Source organism: Salvelinus fontinalis, chromosome 4 (assembly GCF_029448725.1).
Source record: "Salvelinus fontinalis isolate EN_2023a chromosome 4, ASM2944872v1, whole genome shotgun sequence".
In the NCBI taxonomy this organism is placed as follows: domain Eukaryota; kingdom Metazoa; phylum Chordata; class Actinopteri; order Salmoniformes; family Salmonidae; genus Salvelinus; species Salvelinus fontinalis.
The window spans coordinates 66,664,500-66,687,624 of NC_074668.1; the positions used below are offsets into that span (position 1 = coordinate 66,664,500).

Sequence of the window (23,125 nt, forward strand, 5' to 3'; positions counted from 1 at the left end):
GATATGTTTTTCATTGGCAGGGACTGAGAAACTGGTCAGAAATGAAGGAATGATGGATGGCGCTAAATACAGGGAAATTCTTGACGGAAACCTGTTTCAGTCTTCCAGAGATTTGAGATTGGGACGGAGGTTCACCTTCCAGCTGTACAATGACCCTAAGCATACTACTAAAGCAACACTCAAGTGGTTTAAGGGGAACCATTTAAATGTCTTGGAATGGCCTAGTCAAAGCCCAGACATCAACCCAATTGAGAATCTGTGGTATGACTTAAAGATTGCTGTACACCAGTGGAACCTATCCAACTTCAAGGAGCTGGAGCAGTTTTGCCTTGAAGATTGGGCAAAAATCCCAGTGGCTAGATGTGCCAAGCTTATAGAGACATACCCCAAGAGACTTGGAGCTGTAATTGCTACAAAAGGTGGCTCTACAAAGTATTGACTTTGGGGGGTGAATACTTATGCACACTTAAGTTTTCTGTTTTTTTGTCTAATTTCTTGTTTGTTTCACAATAAAAAATATTTTGTATCTTCAAAGTGGTAGGCATGTTGTGTAAATCAAATGATACAACCCCCCCAAAAATCTATTTTAATTCCAGGTTGTAAGTCAACAAAATATGAAAAATGCCAAGGGGGTGAATACTTTCGCAAGACACCATATAGCCTTGTTATTGTTATTCTAATTGTGGTCCTTTTTATTATTACTTTTTATTTTAGTCTACTTGGTAAATATTTTCTTAACTCTTCATGCCTCGTTATTGTCATTCTAATTGTGTTACTTTTTATTATTACTTTGTATTTTAGTCTACTTGGTAATTATTTTATTAACTCTTCTTGAACTGCACTGTTGGTTAAGGGCTTGTAAGTTAGCACTTCACGGTAAAGTCCACACTTGTATTCGGCGTATGCGACAAATAAAGTTTGATTTGATTTGAATCAAGTGCTTCCCAGAAGCAAGACACTAAGATTACAATCAACACACCTTACCTGACATATAGTACTCATGGGATAGTGAAATATGACATCTGAGTTTGATACATGACTGTGTTACTTTAAGAAGTGATCTGTATAGCATGAAAGGGTAGCCATACTAGGTGGCTGGTTGATTGATTGCAGAAGTAAACAAAACCATTTGTTTGTTGTGTGTTTAATGGTTAACCTAAGTACGTGGAAATAACACTCATACTATTCAGAGAATTTACTTACTTTACATATTGGCGCATCTTTGTTGAAACTTATGATATATTTCAGTTGAACTTTTCTATGCCTCCACTCATTGCCTATGTATAACATGACCTGTTACGCAATTGGTTTTACTATGAGACCAAAGAAAATACCCTGAACATTAGTTTAGTTTCTGTGTCTGTTTCTGCTGAGGGAGGACATAGAGTTGTGACCATATCAATGCCAGGAATGTGATCCCCCATTGTGACATAGAGAAATGTGTTAAATACTTTATGCATTTTTCTCAAGGAAGGTACAGTAGTATATTTCTATGTATTTTCACATTCACTGCCAACTCTGGAAGGACCAGCAACCCCCCTTTGTCAAAACCTCCTCCCATAATGATCAAATATCAACTATCACATTTTAAATGAGCAGCCTACCATATCATCAACACATTTCACCCCAAGCCTTAAAACACTATCGAAACCTGAATATAAGCAAACAGATACCTGTCCAAACAACCTTACTGTAATTCAACTCACACATGATTACCCACAAACCATTCAATGTCTATACTGCAGACACTCAATACTGCTACAGTACCAGAAGCAGTCCTGCCTAACCTGGCTACCTATAGTAATGACCTGCCATGAGAGAGGATATAATGTGTCTCTATAGCCCAGTTTACACCTTGTGCTAACATGTATCCTTTGTCCTGATCTTGTCCATATTCTGATTGTGCACATATTTTTTAAGACAGGTGTAGACGATTAAAGAACGCATTGTGATCTGAATGCGATCAGATCTTTCTGACCACCTCTGGAGGTAGTCAGGGACCCATTGTATCTGGATATCAATCAAGTGTAAACAGATCTGGATGGTCAAACCATTTACCACTAGAAAGGGCCTGGCCTCGAGGGACCCCCCTTTGAGCAAGTGATGAGTCTTTTGGACGTGAACATTCTAACAATCTAATAAATACATTTCATATATGCTATTGCAAAAATAATCATTGGTTGTGTATGAAAGAAAGAATATGAAAGAACATGTATTTCATATAAAACAATTTAATGTAACTGCATACAATAAGTACAAACGAAAAACCACTTAAACACCACAATCCAAGTGTTAAAATACACTAAAAAAACACCATCACAAAAATCATTAATTAATTATTCATTTGTTAAGGGCAGGTCTTCAACAACATTTTGAAAAGTTTTTAATTTTTTTTCTGAAGAACAGAATGGCATATTTTGAATTTAAATCTATTACAGTACTTTGAGTGTTTTGCATACAGGGAGGCCCCAAGAAATCTGATCACAATGCGGACACATTGGACGGATAAGAGACACATTTTAAAAGCATGTGTAGATCTGACAAACCTTGATCAGACAGGGATTTGATCATATTGATCAGATCACAAAACCCACAGGTTTGGGCATGGTGTAAACAGGGCTTCGTAAACGGGGCTATGTGCCATAGAGCTCCACCTGTCCAAGATTGTGAGGGCCCACCCTGTGACAGTCCAACCCAGGTGGGAGGTGCAGAGCAAGAGAGTGGGTGAAATGTGACCCGACAGGTCTGATGGGAGGCTCAGGGAAAGAGAGAGAGAGAGGCAGTCAGCCAGGTGGAGTCAGGTGCTGTCTACAGTCTGGGCTGGGACAGTGTCATAGTTCTATACAGTAGCAGAGTAGTAAGGATTGTGTGGAGCTGGGCTGTAGTCTAGCCCCTGACTGACTGACTGGCACTCAACAGGAATACCAGGCCTTGTTCATCAACTGGAAAATGAATTCTACATAACACTGAAGAGAGAAACTTGTCAGAGTGGATCTTTCTTCTCTCTCCTCTCTTGTTCATTCACTCTCTAGTCTCTCTCGCAGTGGCTGGAGCTGGGGGCTGTGTGAGTTTGTACAGTAGTCCAGAAAGAGAGTGAGAGGAAGAGAGAGAGGGAGAGAGGAAAAGCGACAACAGGGGAGTGGACAGAGGCCAGGGGAGACATGCTACGCTACAGCTCACCAGGATCGGTCACCACCACCGAGGACAGTCCAGAGCAGCCCAGTGAGGTAAGGAGCCCCAGGGCACTCTGTCGCAGGATAGAATCCAAACATCACTCTTTTGCCTGTCAGATGAGTAGCATGGCGTGTTGGTTTGTAAGTCAGTGTGTTTGTAGACTAGCTGGTGTTTGTTTGCTTTTGTCTCCGCTCCCCCTACTCCCCGTTCACTTTTCTCTCTCTCATTCTGTTTTCCTCACGTCTGGCTGCTCAAGGCTAGTTTTCGTAGCATGTCTACATTACAACTAATCATTCTCACTTTTTGAGTGTTGCCGGTATGTTGGAATTTTGCATGTGGCTCAGGGATATGTGTATCTGTTTGAGCTAGTAATGAGAGCCGAGTATCTGGGAGGCAGGGCTGTCATGTTTATTTGATCAGCCCAGAGCGCCTAGCAGACAGCGTCTTTAAACTGCCAATAAAAGCCATTCTCGCAGCTAATGAAGTGACACCAAAGGATTTATATCCAACATAAAAGCCAACATGGAGTTGGATTAATCCTTATGATGATTACAGCGTCATGTTTCACTCTCAACCAAGAGATTGCTTTAGCAATTACAGTATGTTAATCAGCTCCTAGGGCACCTTGGTTCTAAAGGGATGTGTTGTACTTGTAAACAAGATAGTGCTAGCTTGAAGTGGTATAAGGCATTTTGATGCTGTTACCTCATTGCAGTTACATTTGCATCATTTTTGTTTGTGGTTTCACAGTCTATAATTAGAAATAGTGATGGTGACCTGTTGTATTTGGACCCCATCAGAAACATTCCACTGCTTATTGTAACACAACAGTCAGTCTCATTACAACACAAATGTTGTGTCTCACATGATAGATCACATTATATATGAACCAATCCATTTTTATGTCATAAAGAGTGACACTGGGGAACACAACACATTTTAGTTTTCATCCAACTATGACATTGATTAGTGATGCCTGAGCTTGAACTGAGTGACATTGACATTTTCTTTTTATGTCCGTGTGTGTTTCTGTCTGTTTTTGATTCCCCCAGAGGAGGATCCGGCGACTCAGACTAACTCTTCATACAGGAGACAATGGACAGAATGAAACCAAGAAACCAACCTCAGACACAGTGAGTCTCAAAACGCACACACAGTCAGCCACACAGCCAGTCAGCCACACAGCCAGTCAGCCTCACACACCCAGTCAGCCACACACACAGTCAGCCACACACCCAGTCAGCCACACAGCCAGTCAGCCACACAGCCAGTCAGCCACACAGCCAGTCAGCCTCACACGTCTTCATCTTCACCACCCTATGGAGCCTGGATTTATCTTTTCTCTCTCTCCCCTCCCTTAATCGTCGCTTCCTCAACCTGTAGTCTGTGTACTCTGCCTCTCTCCCTTTCTTATTCACAGCCCTCTCTATCGCTCAAACACACTCAAGTCAGGTGGGAATTGTGAAGTAGGAACCAGCTTTGATCCAGTTCTAGAAACATTCCATGGACTGTAGCGTTCGGGGCGGCAGGTAGCCTAGTGATTAGAGTGTTGGACTAGTAACCGGAAGGTTGCAAGATTGAATCCCCGAGCTGCCCCTGAACAATGCAGTTAACACACTGTTCCTAGGCCCTCATTGAAAATAAGAATTTGTTCTTAACTGACTTGCCTAGTTAAATAAAGGTCAAAAAAAAATGTCTACACAATACAGAGACGGGGGAAAGGTGGAACCACTGAGATTTACTGCTGCTATATTATCTGGGCTGTTGGTTATGCAATTGTATCCACACAGGGGTGTGTACACCACACACACATACAGTACATACTGTAACGAGTGCACTGAGAGTCGGGAAGCAAGTTCAGGGAGTGAGCGTTTTAACAACGCACAGACATGAAAACTGAGTCAATAACACCTGAGGAAAGAACCAAGGGGAGTGACAGATATAGGGAAGATAATCAAGGAGGTGATGGAGTCCAGGTGAGTGTCATGGGGCGCCGGTGCGCAAGACGATGGTGACAGGTGTGCGGGATAATCAGCAGCCTGATGACCTAGAGGCCGGAGAGGGAGTATATGTGACACATACACAGCTGTGTTTTGATTTTCACAGTACTCTGCACAAAGTTAGGAGGTGCGTGTACCTTTTCATCTACAGTAGTACTCTCTTCAACATGCACAAGCCTAGCTGACAACAGGATTACACAGAACATCTGTTTTCAGATGCCGTATATCATATATAATGTACACGACACATGATGCTGTAACATTTTATTGGTCGTCTCATACAAATGTTTAGAAAATAAACAATCACTAAACAATCACGGAACTCTTTTTAATTACGTGGTACCTACTTAGTACACATGGGTAGCCTACATCATAATAAAGGCAGGCATGTTGTTTGCCAGAGGTGGTTCGCCGTTTTGCTCTGTTTGTGTTGAGACTGTGGTCTGGCAAAGTTACATCAGCTATTTTGTAATGTAAGTGTTTGACAGCACACAGTGTGCTGCTTAGAATCACATTGAGGTTAGGGGAAGTATGATTCGGTCGCTCCTCCACAGAGACTGAGATAGTGACAGAAAGCAAAGAGATAGATCCATGCTGTTCTTTGTACCTTGTACACTGTTTCTCTAACCTGCCCCACCCCTTTACCATCACAGTTCAGCTGATAGCAGCGTGACTAATGGTGTAATCTGATGGTGTTTCCCTTCAGGAAGCTGTGCATGTTTACAGCATTACTACTGATGAAAGACGACAGTCAGGTCAGAGTAGAACAATGAGCAGCACAGAGAAGAACAACGTTGGGCCCTAGTTAATTAGGGCCCCGAGTTTTTCCTGGTCTAGTTATGTGGTCTGGAAATACTCAGGGCCCTGCTGATGACACTTCACATCTGTGCCAGTCGTATGAGGGCCGTGCCACTCTGCCACGACCAGCTGTGCGCTCCAGTCTGCAATGTGGTATCAGTCTGTGCTGAAGCTAGGCCCACTTAACGAGCCACCCAGCGCTAACAAGAGCAGCGCTCTGGAGCGGCCAGGACATATCGCACATTACATTAATAATTATCCCAACCCATTAACTTCAGAGGCCTTTACAGATAGAACATAAACAGAGGATTAGTATGTAAGGACGCACAGTGGGAAAGGAGGAGAGAAGGATGTTCAAAGTGCCCCCCCTCCAACCACATCCCCTCTAGCTTCCCTTTATCTATTGACTTAGCAGGCATGTTGAAGGCAGCTGAAATTTACATAACTCTTCCCTTGTTATCAGGATTTCACTCAATAATGCCAATTCAGTATTCATCAGTACAGTACAATGAGTGAATCCAACAAAGAGCAGATGACGTCACTACGACCTACATCCGAAATTAAAGGTCAACATCAAACATGGAAAGCGACTATCGTAAAGGTAGTCGTCCTTGACACTGGATTCTTTGATGGTTGAACTCACTGTATGTAGATGTTATCTTCAGAGGAATTGAAAATATAGGTAACACTCCCATATTGTGCACATATTCTTGGTTTGTTAGTCATTTGGAAGTGAAACCTGGGTAGCAGGAGACAAAAAAACTGTGGTGTCACAAAGAGATGGAGAGGACGAAGAAAGAAAACACATATGACAAGATAGTTAAGTGAAGGAGGGAGGAAACATCTTACATTTAAGTCAGAGATATTATGTTTCGGAAAAGAACAATGACAAAAGTGGTGATCTACCATGAAATTAAAAAGGGCGTGTCCTGTAACCCGACACTCCGTGGGAGACAGGCTTATCAGTGACTCTGACCTGGATGTGGTGTAATGCATCTGCTCCATGTGAACTGCCTGGAACTGTGGCACAGAGGTGTTAGATTGAAAGTTTAAATGCCTGCAATGTAAGACCCCCACTGCCACAATGGGCTTGAGTCAAAGGATGGTGTTTTTGAAGTTAAGGCATTTTAATCAAATGGGTTACATTAGCAAATCTTTTCAATTCTACATGAAGTAGAATTCTACTGTAAGTTCCACATAGAGTTGAAGTCTGAAGTTTACATACACCTTAGCCAAATACATTGAAACTCAGTTTTTCGCAATTCCTGACATTTAATCGTAATAAAAATTCCCTGTCTTTAGGTCAGTTAGGATCACCACTTAATTTTAAGGATGTGAAATATCAGAACAATAGTAGAAAGAATGATTTATTTCAGCTTTTTTTTCTTTCATCACATTCCCAGTGGGTCAGAAGTTCACTCAAATAGTATTTGGCAGCATTGGCTTTACATTGTTTAACTTGGGTCAAATGTTTTGGGTAACCTTCCACAAGCTTCCCACAATAAGTTGGGTGAATTTTAGCCCATTCCTCCTGACAGAGCTGATGTAACTGAGTCAGGTTTGTAGGCCTCCTTGCTCGCACACGCTTTTTCAGTTCTGCCCATACATTTTCTATGGGATTTAGGTCAAGCCTTTGTGATGGCAACTCCAATACCTTGACTTTGTTGTTCTTAAGCCATTTTACCACAACTTTGGAACTATGCTTGTGTCATTGTCCATTTGGAAGACCCATTTGCGACCAAGCTTTAACTTCCTGACTGATGTCTTGAGATGTTGCTTCAATATATTCACATAATTTTCCTGTCTCATGATGCCATCTATTTTGTGAAGTGCACCAGTCTCTTCTGCAGCAAAGCACCCCCCCCCCAACATGATGCCGCCACCCCTGTGCTTCACAGTTGGGATGGTGTTCTTCAGCTTGCTAGCATCCCCCTTTTTCCTCCAAACATAACGATGGTCATTATGGCCAAACAGTTATATTTTGTTTCATCAGACCAGAGGACATTTCTCCAAAAAGTACGATCTTTGTCCCCATGTGCAGTTACAAACCGTAGTCTGGATTTTTTATGGCGGTTTTGGAGCAGTGGCTTCTTCCTTGCTGAGCGGCCTTTAGGTTATGTCGATATAGGACTCGTTTTACTGTGGATATAGATACTTTTGTACCTGTTTCCTCCAGCATCTTCACAAGGTCCTTTGCTGTTGTTCTGGGATTGATTTGCACTTTTCGCACCAAAGTACGTTCATCTCTAGGAAACAGAACGAGTCTCCTTCCTGAGTGGTATGACGGCTGCGTGCTCCCATGGTGTTTATACTTGCGTACTATTGTTTGTACAGATGAACGTGGCACCTTCAGGCGCTTGGAAATTGCTCCCAAGGATGAACCAGACTTGTGGAGGTCTACAATTTTATTTCTGAGGTCTTGGCTGATTTCATTTGATTTTCCCATGATATCAAGCAAAGAGGCACTGAGTTTGAAGGCAGATCTTGAAATACATCCACAGGTACAACTCCAATTGACTCAAATGATGTCAAATAGCCTATCAGAAGTTTCTAAAGCCATGACATCATTTTCTGGAGTTTCCCAAGCTGTTTAAAGGCACAGTCAACTTCGTGTATGTAAACTTCTGACCCACTGGAATTGTGATACAGTGAATTATAAGTGAACTAATCTGTCTGCAAACAATTGTTGGAAAAACGACTTGTATCATGCACAAAGTAGATGTCCTAACCGACTTGCCAGACGTATAGTGTGTTAACAAGAAATTTGTGGAGTGGTTGAAAAACGAGTTTTACTGACTCCAACCTAAGTGTATGTAAACTTTCGACTTCAACTGTACATGTCCTAAGGAAAGGAAATAAAGCTCAGGGCACAAAGCAGTATTACAGAGGTATATAGCACAGTGGAGTCTTTCATTATGCAAGAAATGTTGATACACAGCCAAGCTTAGATAGCGTTATGTCAATTAAAGTAGTGAATAGTACACTCTTTGAAAAAAAGGTGCTATCTAGAACGTAAAATTATTGTTCGGCTGTCCCAATAGGAGAACCCTTTGAAGAACCCTTTTAAGTTCCAGGTAGAATCCTTTGGGTTCCAGGTAGAACCCTTTTGGGTTCCATGTAAAACCCTTTCCACAGAATGTTCTATATGGATCCCAAGAGTTCTACCTGGAACCAAAAAGGGTTCATCCTGTGCGGACAGCCAAAGAACCCTTTTGGAACCCTTTTTTTCTAAGAGTGTAGAAGCAAATATTGCCCATTTTGCTTTCGATTTTGAGTTCTTCAGACTAGGCCTCTCTCATCTGGTTTTCCATGAATACGTAACACTGTCACTTCAGTAAAGGACAAATTCCTTTGGCAGGACATTAAAACTGTTTTCACAGCCCATTATCTGATTGGATAGAAGAAGAAAAATCTGTTTCAGTTGCAGCTTCAGCTTCAAAGAATCCAGGACAAAACTGGAATAAATGATCCCTCTGCAAACATGCTGAAACACCTATATTGTAATATTTAAAATGCAATAGAGGCTGACATTTTGAGTTCTTTCAGAGGGTGTGTAGAGTACTGGCCATAAAACATAATGCCGGCCATTCTTCTCTCCCATCTGTTGGAATTCACATTGCCTATTTGGAGCCCCTCATAATTTCTCGTCAGCCTGCTCTCTCTGTGGATTATCTGGTGTGGAAATGTGAAGCAACGTCCAGCTCAGGAGGCCATGAAACAACAGCGGCGTCATTGTTCCCCATCTCTTATCTCTGCTGGATGGGCGAAGGACACATTCTCTCTCTGGCTTGATGGGCTGCAGAGTAGATGTCTTGGCTGAAGTTCCTCTGAGCTAATATTTATTTAGTATGGAAGCTCCTATTTTCTCTTCTTAGAAACAATAGCTTTTTATACAGTACCAGTAATAAGTTTGGACACACCTACTCTTTCCAGGGTTTTTCTTTATTTGTACTATTTTCTACATTGTAATAACACATATGGAATCATGTAGTAACCAAAAAAGTGTTAAAGATATATTATATTTGAGATTCTTGAAAGTAGCCAACCTTTTCCTTGATGACAGCTTTGCACACTCTTAGCATTCTCTCAACCAGCTTCATGAGGTAGTCACCTGCATTTCAATTAACAGGTGTGCCTTCTTAAAAGTAGATTTGTGGAATTTCTTTCCTTTTTAATGCATTTGAGCCAATCAGTTGTGTTGTGACAAAGTAGGGGTGGTATACAGAAGATAGCTCTATTTGGTAAAAGTCCAAGTCCATACTTTGGCAAGAACAGCTCAAATAAGCAAAGAGAAATGAAAGTCTGTCATTACTTTAAGACATGAAGGTCAATCCGGAACATTTCAAGAACTTGAACGTTTCTTAAATTGCAGTCGCAAAAACAATCAAGCGCTATGATGTAACTGGCTCTCATGAGGACCGCCAAAGGAAATGAAGACCCAGAGTTACCTCTGCTGCAAATTATAAGTTCATTAGAGTTAACTGAACCTCAGATTGCAACCCAAATAAATGCTTCACAGAGTTTAAGTAACAGACACATCTCAACATCAACTGTTCAGAGGAGACTGCGTGAATCAGGCCTTCATGGTTGAATTGCTGCAAAGAAACCATTACTAAAGGACACCAGTAAGAGGAAGAGACTTGCTTGGGCCAAGAAACACGAGCAATGGACATTAGACCGGTGGAAATCTGTCTTTTGGTCTGATGAGTCCAAATTTGAGATTTTGGGTTCCAACCACTGTTTTTTTGTGAGACGCAGAGTAGGTGAACGGATGATCTCTGCATGTGTGGTTCCCACCGTGAAGCATGGAGGAGGAGGTGTGATGGTGTGGGGGTGCTTTGCTGGTGACACTGACAGTGATTTATTTACAATTCAAGACTCACTTAACCAGCATGGCTACCACAGCATTCTGCAGCGATATGCCATCCCATCTGGTTTGCGCTCAGTGGGACTATCATTTGTTTTCAACAGGACAATGACCCCAAAACACACCTCCAGGCTGTGTAAGGGCTATTTGACCAAGAAGGAGAGTGATGGAGTGCTGCATCAGATGACCTGTCCTTCACAATCACCCGACCTCAAACCAATTGAGATGGTTTGGGATGAATTGGACCGCAGAGTGAAGGAAAAGCAGCCAACAAGTGCTCAGCATATGTGGGAACTCCTTCAAGACTGTTCGAATAATATTCCTCATGAAGCTGGTTGAGAGAATGCCAAGAGTGTTTAAAGCTGTCATCAAGGCAAAGGGCGGCTACTTTGAAAATCAAAAAGAATATTGTTTAACACTTTTTTGGTTACTACATGATTCCATATGTGTTATTTCATAGTTTTGATGTCTTCACTATTATTTTACAATGTAGAAAATTGTAAAAATAAAGAAAAACCCTTGAATGAGTAGGCGTGTCCAAACTTTTGATTGGTACTGTATATCAATTACCATCCTGTGTTGTTGATGTCTGTCATTAAGTGCTTAAGGAGTGTCCAGAAACTAGGCTTCTCCTAGCTCTTTCCCCACAAAGCATTGTGGTAGTCCAAACCATTCTTTAGAAACAATGTATGGGTTATGACTAAGATGTGGTCTAGAAATGAGTATAATGACTATTCCCAGTGATCAAAACTACAGTAGACTATGTTCAACAAAGATGGTAATCTGTCATCAACAGTTTGATGAGAACAGGTACATGATCCATGCATTTAATCTCTACCCTTAGCCCATATAGTTATCTGAAAGAGCGGAATGCATTGTGTACATTGAAGCATATCATTTGCAAACAAAATATTACAAGAATTCAGTAATAATCAGGATATAGGGTTGTGAAATATCTCCAAACATTGTGAACACACAGTTCGTTTGTTTCTGTTTGTCTTCTCAGCAAGAGGAGAAGGTTGTCAACGGAACATGGAAGAAGAAGAAGAACACACTCATCCAGCGAGAGAGGCCAGCTGGCAGTGAGTTACCTGTACAGGTAAACTACCACAACCACAACATAAAAAGCTATCATGGTTTCCTACATAGAGACTTTTGAAAGGGAAGGTTACAGAAAGTTATGGTGAGAATATGGGAAGTAACTTCCTGAATTTGTGGTCAACTCTGCTATTGGCATGTGAAACACAAATATGCAAGCTCTGCACTGTATACAAACAAGAACATTTAGAATCTTTTGTACTATCCTTGATATAACCTATCCTCAGATAATTCCAAGTATTGATTTCTGTGTATGTTAAACAATTGTTGTTGATGTGTAGTATTGGGTACAACCGTCTGCCTCTGGTGGAAACAGAGGTCATATGGACCTGTGTGCACAACCTGGTCTCAGAGCATTTCGTATTATTCTGTACGTGACTTCGAGTCTCTCCATTTTTGTATGATTTTTTATGTTTCGTATGGTATATATTAATTTGGGGATATCCATCACCCACTTCAAATTACAATTCATATTATATGTTACGAATTTTCAAAACTAGAATATGTTAGGAATTTACCAAATGTATGATATGTTACGAATTCTAGCTAGGTGGCTAACGTTACCTAGCTAGCTAATGTTAGGTAGGCTGGGGTTGGGGTTAAGGGTTAAGTTTAGGAGTTAGGTTAAAGAGTTAAGGTTATGGTTATAGAAAGGATTAGCTGAAAGGGTTAAGGTTAGGGTTAGTGGAGGGGTTAGCTAAAAGGGCTAAAGGGAAGGTTTAGCCAACATTATAAGTAGTTGCAAAGTAGCTAAAAAGTAGCAAGTAGTTGAAAGGTTGCTAATTAGCTAAAATGCTAAAGTTGTCCGTAATGAGATTTGAACTCGCAATCTTTGGATTGTTCAACATTCGCGTTATACGCCCACCCACAATACTTTTGTTTTTGCCTTAAGTAACAATCTGACTTATGTAACCATACCAAACATAACATATCATATTAATTTGAGTGTCCCAAATTTATCGTCAAAGGCAAACAGATTCACCTTCCATGGTTTGTACTGGAGTCTGTTGCATAGTAGGGCAGGCCATTGTTTTGGCTCCTCTATTGTTGAATAATGTAGGGTAGATAACAGACTCAAATGTGGGCTGGCTGCCTGTCTGATCATAACAATGGAAACATATTGCTTCTTCACACAGTAAGACTTATTTATTGTGAGACTGATAAGATACTGTATCTGTATGTTACTGTAAGATAACATAAAGGTGCTAGAGCCACTTCCTGATACTGCTGAGCTACAAAGGACCTGTGTCAGTGTGCACCTGTGCTCCTGAAGAGCCATGTTGTAGAGGAACAATAGCAGGGAGACAGCAGGAGCTCATGTACTGGGTTGCAGAAACATGACACCCTCACTACACCATGTTTCCATCCCTGCTTCCCAACCTCCAGATTCAAGTGCTCAGCAGCAATGCTCGAAACACCTGGGCATGCGCACATATGCAAACGCACAAACACTCACATAGAGGCGAACACACACACACATCTACAGCTGGTAGAAAGTCTGCCTAGATAGAAACCTGACCGGGTTGATCCTGTCTCCCTCAGCACCTCAGAGCAGCAACCAATGGGGAGCTAGAGACGTCGCTGCAGCGGCAGCACGGGCCCAAGATGTACGGCGTGTTGCAGGGGACAGGCTCGGACAGACAGCAGGAAGTGATGGCGTGCGAGTGGTCTGTCAATCACCTGAGGGATGAGATGAGATACATCAAGGAGGTGAGTGGAGATGGAGAAGATAACGATGAAGCTGATCCAAGTTAAGGAGTGTAAACAGAGCAGAGACCTACAGTACAGTACACCTGACAGGCCTGCAGGGTATCCAAGAGCTAACATCAGGATTCTGTAACATGGACAATATTATAGATTTGCTAATTAAGCAATAAGGATGGATTACTTCAATCGTGTGTTATCTCTGTGCTGCACAGGTGCGAGATTCCCTGGAGAAGGTCAGAGAGCGGATGTACGGCCAGTTTGGAGGAATGCAACATTCGATGCAGAAACTATCACAAGACATCAGGGTCAGACAATACACCAAGGCACACATGACTAATAAGACAGTTAACAGCTTCTTATAAACACAAAATGGATACAAAATCTGAGAATTGGGTGTTCCATGTGTGTCTCTCCAGACTGCCAACTCCCAGAGGAAGACTCTGGAGAAAGAGGTGAGGGTTCGGACTGCAGCCATGGACAGCTTCGACCAGATGAACAGCTCCCTCATATCTGCCAACATCGACCTCCAGGTACAGGATCAACAACACTGTCAAACAGGCCTGTCACTGTCTCGTCACGGCCATCCCACTGGGCACCTACGTCAGTTCAATGTCTAGTTTTGATTTACATTTGTGAATTCAATGTAAAATCAACCAGAAATGTCACCCTGTGATTGGATTTAAGTTAAAAGTTGAGGGGAAAAAAGATGAAATTCCCGTACGTTGATGGCTTTTTGCAAATCCAATCAGTTTTCCACTTTGATTCAACATCATCACGTAGAATTTTTGGGTTGAAATCACGTGGAAACAACATTGATTGAACCAGTTTTTGCCCAGTGGGATGTCCCATAACCCCCCCATGGAAAGTCTTAATCCTCTCAAACAGAGATGTGCAGCACTATTCTTCTTTCTTCTACTGATCTGTGGAGAGTGAAGGATGTCCTGTCTGGTTCATTATACATGTTTGTTTTATAAAGTAGCTCGAAGCTGTTAATCTTAGTTTCAGTGTATGAGACAATCTTTCTACTCATGATTGCTGCATGCAATAATGCCCATGGTTGGTATGAGGAATTAAAGAACTAGCTTCCTTTGCAGAAATCTCTACTAGAGAGCTGTCACAATCGTGTGGACTCCCGGGATGAGATGAAGAGCCTGAGAAGCTCCTTTCAGCAGGCCGAGGAGAGGCTGAAGGAGAGGGAGAGGCAGCTGGAACTTGCCCAGGCTGAGAACTGCACACTAAAACTGAAGGTAGAGTACTACTGTAAACACAGCACACCAGCACCACACAGTGGATGGCACAGGCTTGCTAAGCTTTTGCTTTTTGTTTATGGGGCACAGTTTACTCTAGTCATTAGTGATCACAGGATACATCATCCTCACCCTGAACGAGTGCCATGAAGTAGCAACGGTCATCACAATTGTTAAAAGGTTATAAAAACAATTCCAATAAATGCAAAAGTTGGACACTGGATGAAGATACTCAAAACGTTTAGAATTTTTTTAATCAATTCGACGGATGGTCTAGTCTAGTGGTTAGGATTCGGTGCTCTCACCGCCACGGCCTGGGTTCGATTCTCGGTCAGGGAACACACTATTTGGCTCCCGAGTGGCGCAGCGGTCTAAGGCACTGCATCTCAGTGCAGGAGGTGTTACTACAGTCCCTGGTTTGATTCCAGGCTGTATCTCATCTGGCCGTGATTGGGAGTCCCACAGGGCGGTGCACAATTGGTCCAGCGTTGCCCGGGTTTGGCCGGGGTAGGCCGTCATTGTAAATAAGAATTAGTTCTTAACGGACTTGCCCAGTTAAATAAAAAATAAAACAAAACGTTTGACAAATAATGAATGTTCAGGGACTGTGGTGGGAATTCAGGTATTCAATTTGTCAAATTTGCAGTTATATATATGTACATTTTCTAATGGTATCAGTTTCTTGTGTGTGCTAAAATAAAGCAAATGACATGGGCTTCATTTGTGTAAATACACTGGGTGTATTTGCATATATAAATGTACTTATTAACTGGGTGGTTCGAGCCCTGAATGGTGATTGGCTGACAGGTATGACAAAACATTTATTTTTTACTGCTCTAATTACGTTGGTAACAAGTTTATAATAGCAATAAGGCACCTCGGAGGTTTGTAGTATTTGGCCAATGTACCACGGCTAAGGGCTGTATCTAGGCACTCCGTGTTGCATCGTGCTAAAGAACAGCCTTTAACCTTGGTATATTGGCCATATACCAAACCCCCTTGTACCTTATTGCTTAATTTAAAAAAAAGTCACATTGAGATTAAAAGTCTCTTTTACAAGAGAGCCCTGTAAACATTACAATAAAAATATAACAATAAAACACACACATATATGTGTATAAAATAATATAATTCAGCACACCATAACAAAATAAACATATTTAATAAAAGCAATCCCATTAAACTACATAGAGGTCCTCAATCAATAATTTAAACTGCCTGAGTGGCACCAGCACATGTAACTGCAGTGAACTCTGCAGACTGTTCCACAAATTAGGGGCAAAAAAACAAAATGCAGATTTTACCAAATCTGTGGAGACTGAAGAAATCTCTATTGTTATCCATTCCTGAGAACGGGTTTGATAACTTATGATTCTTAACTTAATTAATGAAGTTACATATGAAGGGAGTTTCTGTAATATTGCTTTGTAAATAAATACGAGAATGCAGCTCTCTTCTTACAGACGGAGAAATCCATCCCACATTTTTATACAGACTACAATGATGAGTCCTAAAATTGTCCCCTGTGATAAAATGTATTGCGGAATGGTAGACTGAGTCCAAGGGTTTCAAAACGGAGGTTGCTGCATGCTGCATGCACAATATCACCAAAATCCAATACGGGGAGAAGTGTTGTTTGAACAATCTTTCGCCTATTTTCAATACTGAGGCATTCATTTATTATTTTTTTGACCTTTATTTAACCAGGTAGGCAAGTTGAGAACAAGTTCTCATTTACAATTGCGACCTGGCCAAGATAAAGCAAAGCAGTTCGACACATACAACAACACAGAGTTACACATGGAGTAAAACAAACATACAGTCAATAATACAGTAGAAAAATAAGTATATACAATGTGAGCAAATGAGGTGAGATAAGGGAGGTAAAGGCAAAAAAAGGCCATGGTGGCGAAGTAAATACAACATAGCAAGTAAAACACTGGAATGGTAGATTTGCAGTGGAAGAATGTGCAAAGTAAAGATAGAAATAATGGGGTCCAAAGGAGCAAAATAAATAAATAAATACAGTAGGGGGAGAGGTTGTTGTTTGGGCTAAATTATAGATGGGCTATGTACAGGTGCAGTAATCTGTGAGCTGCTCTGACAGCTGGTGCTTAAAGTTAGTGAGGGAGATTAGTGTTTCCAGTTTCAGAGATTTTTGTAGTTCATTCCAGTCATTGGCAGCAGAGAACTGGAAGGAGAGGCGGCCAAAGGAAGAATTGGTTTTGGGGGTGACCAGTGAGATATACCTGCTGGATTTATTTCAATATAAAAAACTATCTTGGATCTTAGCTTCTTAGTCAGATTTTCTATATGCGTTACGAAGGACAACTTGTCATCAATCCAGACACCCAGGTACTTATATTGAGAATCAACCTCAATTTGGGCTCCATTTGTAGCGCATATATGCAGGTCCTCAGGGTCAACATTTTGTGACCTAGAGAACAGCATGAGCTTGGTTTTACTTGTATTTAACACTCATTTAAGATCTGTAAGTGATTTCTGAATGGAATCATTGCCATGCTGAAGTTCATGAATGGCCTGCTGCACCGAGTTGGCACCGGAATACAAAACTGTGTCATCTGCATAGAGATAAATGTTACAAGTATTAACAGTGTGCCATTAATATACAAGGTGAACAATAATGTCAAACCCTCAAACCCTGAGGAACACCTTTTTGAATCTCAAGAATTTCAGAATGAAACCAATCTGTCAAGCTGGCCTGAGTTCTGTCGCTAAGATAATTCTGAAACCATAAACAGGCTGTATATCCCAGGCCTATTCTTGATAACTTCTTCTGCAAAACAGAATGATCAACAGTGTTGAACGCCTTTGACAGGTCAATAAACAAGACAGCACAGCTCTTTTTAGCATCCAAGGCATTGACAAGATCATTAACAACTAGCGTGGCTGCTGTGGCAGTACTATCTATGCCCAGCCCTAAACCCTGATTGGTTTATATTAAAAATACAATTATCAGATAAAAAGGAACGAAGTTGTACATTAACCAAGGATTCAACAATCTTAGCTAAACAAGGTAGTTTTGAATCCCCACCCTTATGGAGTGGCAGCACATATGCGGATTTCCATGCTTTTGGAATACTTCCTGATAACAATGTTAAATAAAAAATGTGGGCTACTGAGCCAGCAATAAAGGGAGATGCACACTTAAGCAGACCAGGCTCCAAATGATTAGCCACTGTGGATTTGTTTTGTCTAATGTTAGCATAGCATCCAGGACTTCTTTATCAGTGAATTTCTGAAAAGAAAACTCCTGACCAGCATTTTCTGTATCATTCAATAGATTTTCCCCATCAACATCCAACTACTCTTTTCAAGAGCTGGTTTTGAAATACATTTAAATATATAGCCTGCAGATATAAAATGGTGATTAAATGCATTAATGATATCAATTTTGTCAGTAATAGGGCCAGAATCTAAATTAATTTATTGGGGGACTTATCAGCTTTACAAAATGTAGCTGTTTTCCCTGTGCATTCAGATAGTGTATTAACATAATAATCAGCTTTGGCTTTTTTAACTAGTTTTACACACAATTTCTCAATCCCCTGACAGACTGCCAGTCTGGGCCGAGTCTGTGAATCTAGTTTTGGCCCAGGCAGCATCTCTGTTGTGTATGATTTCAGATAGCTCTGGACTGAACCAGGGGCAAGACCTATTTTTAATTCTCAGTTTTTGTGGCACAGTCGATAGCGCGCTGAACTTCGGGCTAGAAGGTCGAAGGTTCGAGATCTGCTCCCTGCTGTTTCATTACATTGCTTCAGAAGTGGGATCGGACCTTGCATCCATGACAGTGCGTGTGCTTGGCCGGTGAGCACGTCCCAGACGACTCCGCCCTATGGGACTCCCAATCACGACCAGTTGTGATACAGCCCAGGATTGAACCAGGGTCTGTGATGCAGTGCCTTAGACCGCTGTGTCACTCGGGAGCATTGGGTCTATAATGAGCCCTCGGCATTCTATGGAAAAATTTGTAGAATTTCACTAAATTAGTTGTAAAATTGCAAAATCTCTTCGCCCTATGGCAAAATGTGAAGAATTACAGTAAACTTGCTTTAAAACTGCAACATTTTCTGTACGCCCCATTGCAAAATGTGTAGAATTGCATGAAATTAACTCTAAAATGTAAAAATGTTCTCTCCACTGTCAAGAGGGGGGCTGCTAAAATGTTTTGCTTGAAATGTGGTGGGAGGCCACACCCCCATCAAAGTTGACCATCCCTGCATTATATGATTGATATCTCTCTGTGACTTACTCCGTTCTTTTCATTTACCTCTACTTCAGTCTCAGAATGCTCTGCTTGATTTCACACACTTCATGTTCTGGTTATTTCATTCAATTTTCGATTGTGACTCCCCTGATCCTTTGACTGATTGGCCTTCTCTGACCTGCTTTGTTCGCTCTGACCACTGAACACTCAACTTCAATTCTATTTGATGATGAATGACAGGTCATTGACAGATAATTGAAGCTCAAAGAACTAGTCCTCCAGATTTTAACTATTAACATTCATGCCGGACTCACTAGAAAAATACAGAATCAACAGACATTTCTACATACATTTTCTTTAGCAGGTCTTTGAATCGTCACAGTGTTGTTTGAAATTGACTGATAGATGTGTGCTTGTGTTGTCCAGGTGGAGTCGTCTCAGGAGGCCAACAGCCATGCAGTGCAGGAGGTGACAGCGAGGCTACAGAGACAGTATGAGGAGAGACTTCAGGAGGAGCAGAGGAAACACAGAGAGGAGATAGAGAAGCTACAGGTACTGCTGAGTCTCCTTCTGATATCACTTCGCACAAGCCACTGCCTGAAGAGAAAGGGCGGTGATCGATTAATCATGCGAAAACCAAGGCCGGTGATGTTTTCACCATCTTACATATTAATGAAAAGTGTATATGTAAACCACAGGAGGCTGTGTCCGTAATGGAGCAAATGGAAGGGAAACCATGTGTTTGATACCATTCCACTGATTCCGCTCCAGCCATTACCATGATCCCGTTCTCTTCAATTAAGGTGCCACCAACCTCATGTGATGGAAACAGTATGAAAGGTTTCAGTTTCACTCTGCTCATACAAGTGGTATGAGTCTCCCTCTAGTGGTACAAGTAACTCCCTATGGTACTGTTAAATGTAGAGTAGCCTAACTTCCAAGTGTTGATATGATAACGAGGCCAGATTAAATTGTATGTTCTCTGCCTTAAAGCTTTTAATATATTTTGTTTACCGTCAATTTTTTTCAACTAGGCCCAAATTGACGAGTATATTAGGTTATTAGAGGAGGCAGAGAAGAATGCTAAGATTGCGGAGGCCAAGATCGCTGAAAGGGACCAGAGGATCAGTGAGGTGGAGCGCCTGCTGGACTGTATGGGACAGGTAAGACCCAGAATAACGCATGCAATAATGCAATAATGCATGCAACATTATCTTTATATTTTTAGTACTTAGGTGTAATATGTCAAGTCCTTTGGGCAAGAATACTATAATAATATGTATTTTTTGCAGGAAAAGGGCCATCTTCAGAAGAAACTGCAGGAATGTGAACAGCGTCTACGCTTGATGGAGGTGACATACAAAACAGATGCAACTGTAGCAAAGAGGTACAAATGCCAAAACAAAAATGGCATTTTATATGTTCCATCCCATTGTAATTATATACTGAAGTGATAACACTATAATTCATTATTACAGTTCTCAAAAGTTGGAAGAGGAGGCAGGGGAGCTCCGTGAGAGAATCAAACACCTGAATGACATGGTGTTCTGTCAGCAGAGGAAGGTCAAAGGCATGATAGAGGAGGTGAATGACTAAGAAATGTCTCTCTCACTCTCTCTCTCACTCTCTCTCTCTCTCTCTCTCACACACTCTCTCTCTCACACACTCTCTCTCTCACACACTCTCTCTCTCACACTCACTCACTCACTCACTCACTCACTCCCTCACTCACTCACTCACTCACTCACTCACTCACTCACTCACTCACTCACTCACTCACTCACTCACTCACTCACTCACTCACTCACTCACTCACTCACTCACTCACTCACTCACTCACTGGAAACATGAGTACACTAACATATGAATGTTATGCTGATATGCAAAGTTTGTTTGTTTTTTTAATCTTGAAAAAATAAAGGTTGAGTCATTACGAGCTAAAGTGGCACAGAAGGACATGTTCATCTCAGAGCTTCTGGACAGAATTGCTATTGTGGAGTGTGAGGTAAGACTGGACTGCCACCACACTATGTACTGTCCACTTCCCGAACATTATGAATGTTGGTGTGGTTTTCAAAACTTTAACTTTATGGATGCATTCATGTCCAGCGTTCTCCTACGTTTCAGATCGTCAATCTCTGTCTTGTGCTTTGACATCACTCTACCTCTAAATTCAGTGTTGCACCTTGTGACGTCATCTGTCTCTGTCTGGTCCACTTGGATTACATCACATCCAGCTCATTTGCATGATCTGACTTTGTTCCTTCCTCCTAGAATAATGAGTTAGAAGACAAGCTGAAGTATTTTATGTCTGTACAGAGTGTGCCAAGGGAAGTTGTGCAAACCAGAGAGATAGGAGTGGGCTGTGATCTGCTCCCCAGGTATGAACCACTGGTTCTACTATACACGTGGCTTAATTTCCTGTAGTTGGGTTTCTCTTTTAAGTTTCTCATTCTGTTTTCTCATTTTACTTCCACAGACCTGAAATACAAGGGTATGAGATTGAAACTAATGTCCAACCTCCAGCAGCACATTACCAACCCAGACAAACCCCAATCCATCCCTCTTCTACAGAATACCTAGGACAGTCTAGGACATTCAGATCAGGTCTACCGCCACCCAGCAGACTGGAGTCTAGTTTACTGAGGTACACTCCTCCTGAGTACAGCAGGTATCTGTCAACCAACTCCTCAAGATCCTTTGGAACACTAACCAGTCCAACGCTGTCTTCATCTGGCCCTCTAAGCCTTGATCAGTCCAGTACAGAAGAGTCTGCCTCAGTTCCAATCACAGATAAAGCCTCAAGTCCAGAGACGGACATTTCAGCCCCATCCTGTTCTCGAGCAAGATCAAGCCCATCCAAAATCTACACACCTTTCATGAAACTTATGGAGATAACAGCAAAGATTAACATTGAGTAATCACATGAAGAAATACTTTTTATGAAAGCTATTCAGTATACTGTATAAGGGAATATGTTGCATATTGTGTAAATAGTCTACTGTTCTGTAAATAATACTTGAAAGTATTCAATTATGTTTGGTTTTGTTTACAGTGAATGTTCTTGTATGGTTTATGGATTTCTGAATTCACTATCGTGTATGAAGGTTTAAATTTATACTGTATCTTTTTCTAACATTTTTAGTTTGCTCTCTATAAATGAGATGCAATATTATTTTATTATTAGTCAAATTATGTACAAATATGTAAAATATATATACTTTGACTTTATTAACAGCTTAATCACTGATACTCCACAACGGTGATGATAATTATTATAAATTCTTTTTTTTAAATCTATTGGATAATATTTAACTATATCTGACAACTGAAGAACTATATTTCTACTGACTGCCATCCCTGAGCCACTGGTATAAGTAATTTGTCTACACTGCCAGGACTGTGTATATGAGAAGTTATGATAAGCATGATGTGCCTTTCTTGAATGATACACATCCAGTGCATACTAATGAAATCAGTGTATGTTTTATTATTACTTATTCATTATTATTATTTGATCCTGCTCGTCATCTATTAACATTTGAACATCTTGACCATATTCTGTTATAATCTCCACCCGGCACAGCCAGAAGAGGACTGGCCACCCCTCATAGCCTGGTTCCTCTCTAGGTTTCTTTCTAGGTTCTGGCCTTTCTAGGGAGTTTTTCCTAGCCACCGTGCTTCTACACCTGCATTGCTTGCTGTTTGGGGTTCTAGGCTGGGTTTCTGTACAGCACTTTGTGACATCAGCTGATGTAAGAAGGGCTTTATAAAGACATTTGATTGATTTGATTGGTGTTTTAATAATCATTCATGAAAATGGTCACAGTCCAGTGGCTGAAATTGTTCACTTTGTGAAGCTTTCAGGGAGGTTATATGTAGCATCCAATTGTTTATATATACACTAGATGACTAGGGCACTGTGTTGAAGCCACCATGACTCCATCTTGGCACTACGTAGCTACACCGTTTAAAATAACATTTTTGGAACCTATAGAAATTA

At 41.2% G+C, this 23,125-nt stretch overlaps 1 protein-coding gene across 2 annotated transcripts; it reads left to right on the forward strand.

Moving 5' to 3' along the window:
- Positions 1-2,720: 2,720 nt before the first annotated feature.
- LOC129854252 (myocardial zonula adherens protein-like) lies at positions 2,721-22,914 on the forward strand. 2 transcript variants are annotated; one of them, XM_055921073.1, is made up of 14 exons: positions 2,721-3,227; positions 4,227-4,307; positions 11,846-11,938; positions 13,480-13,647; positions 13,857-13,949; positions 14,061-14,174; positions 14,739-14,891; positions 19,549-19,674; positions 20,157-20,285; positions 20,415-20,509; positions 20,601-20,706; positions 21,044-21,127; positions 21,442-21,503; positions 21,602-22,914. In XM_055921073.1, the coding sequence occupies exons 1-14, from the start codon at positions 3,162-3,164 to the stop codon at positions 22,041-22,043; spliced, it is 1,812 nt and encodes a 603-aa protein (XP_055777048.1). In that variant the 5' UTR covers positions 2,721-3,161; the 3' UTR covers positions 22,044-22,914. The 2 variants fall into 2 exon arrangements, with proteins under 2 accessions (XP_055777048.1, XP_055777047.1); XM_055921072.1 differs by having other exon boundaries at positions 2,722-3,227; positions 21,397-21,503.
- The last annotated feature ends 211 nt before the right edge of the window (positions 22,915-23,125 follow it).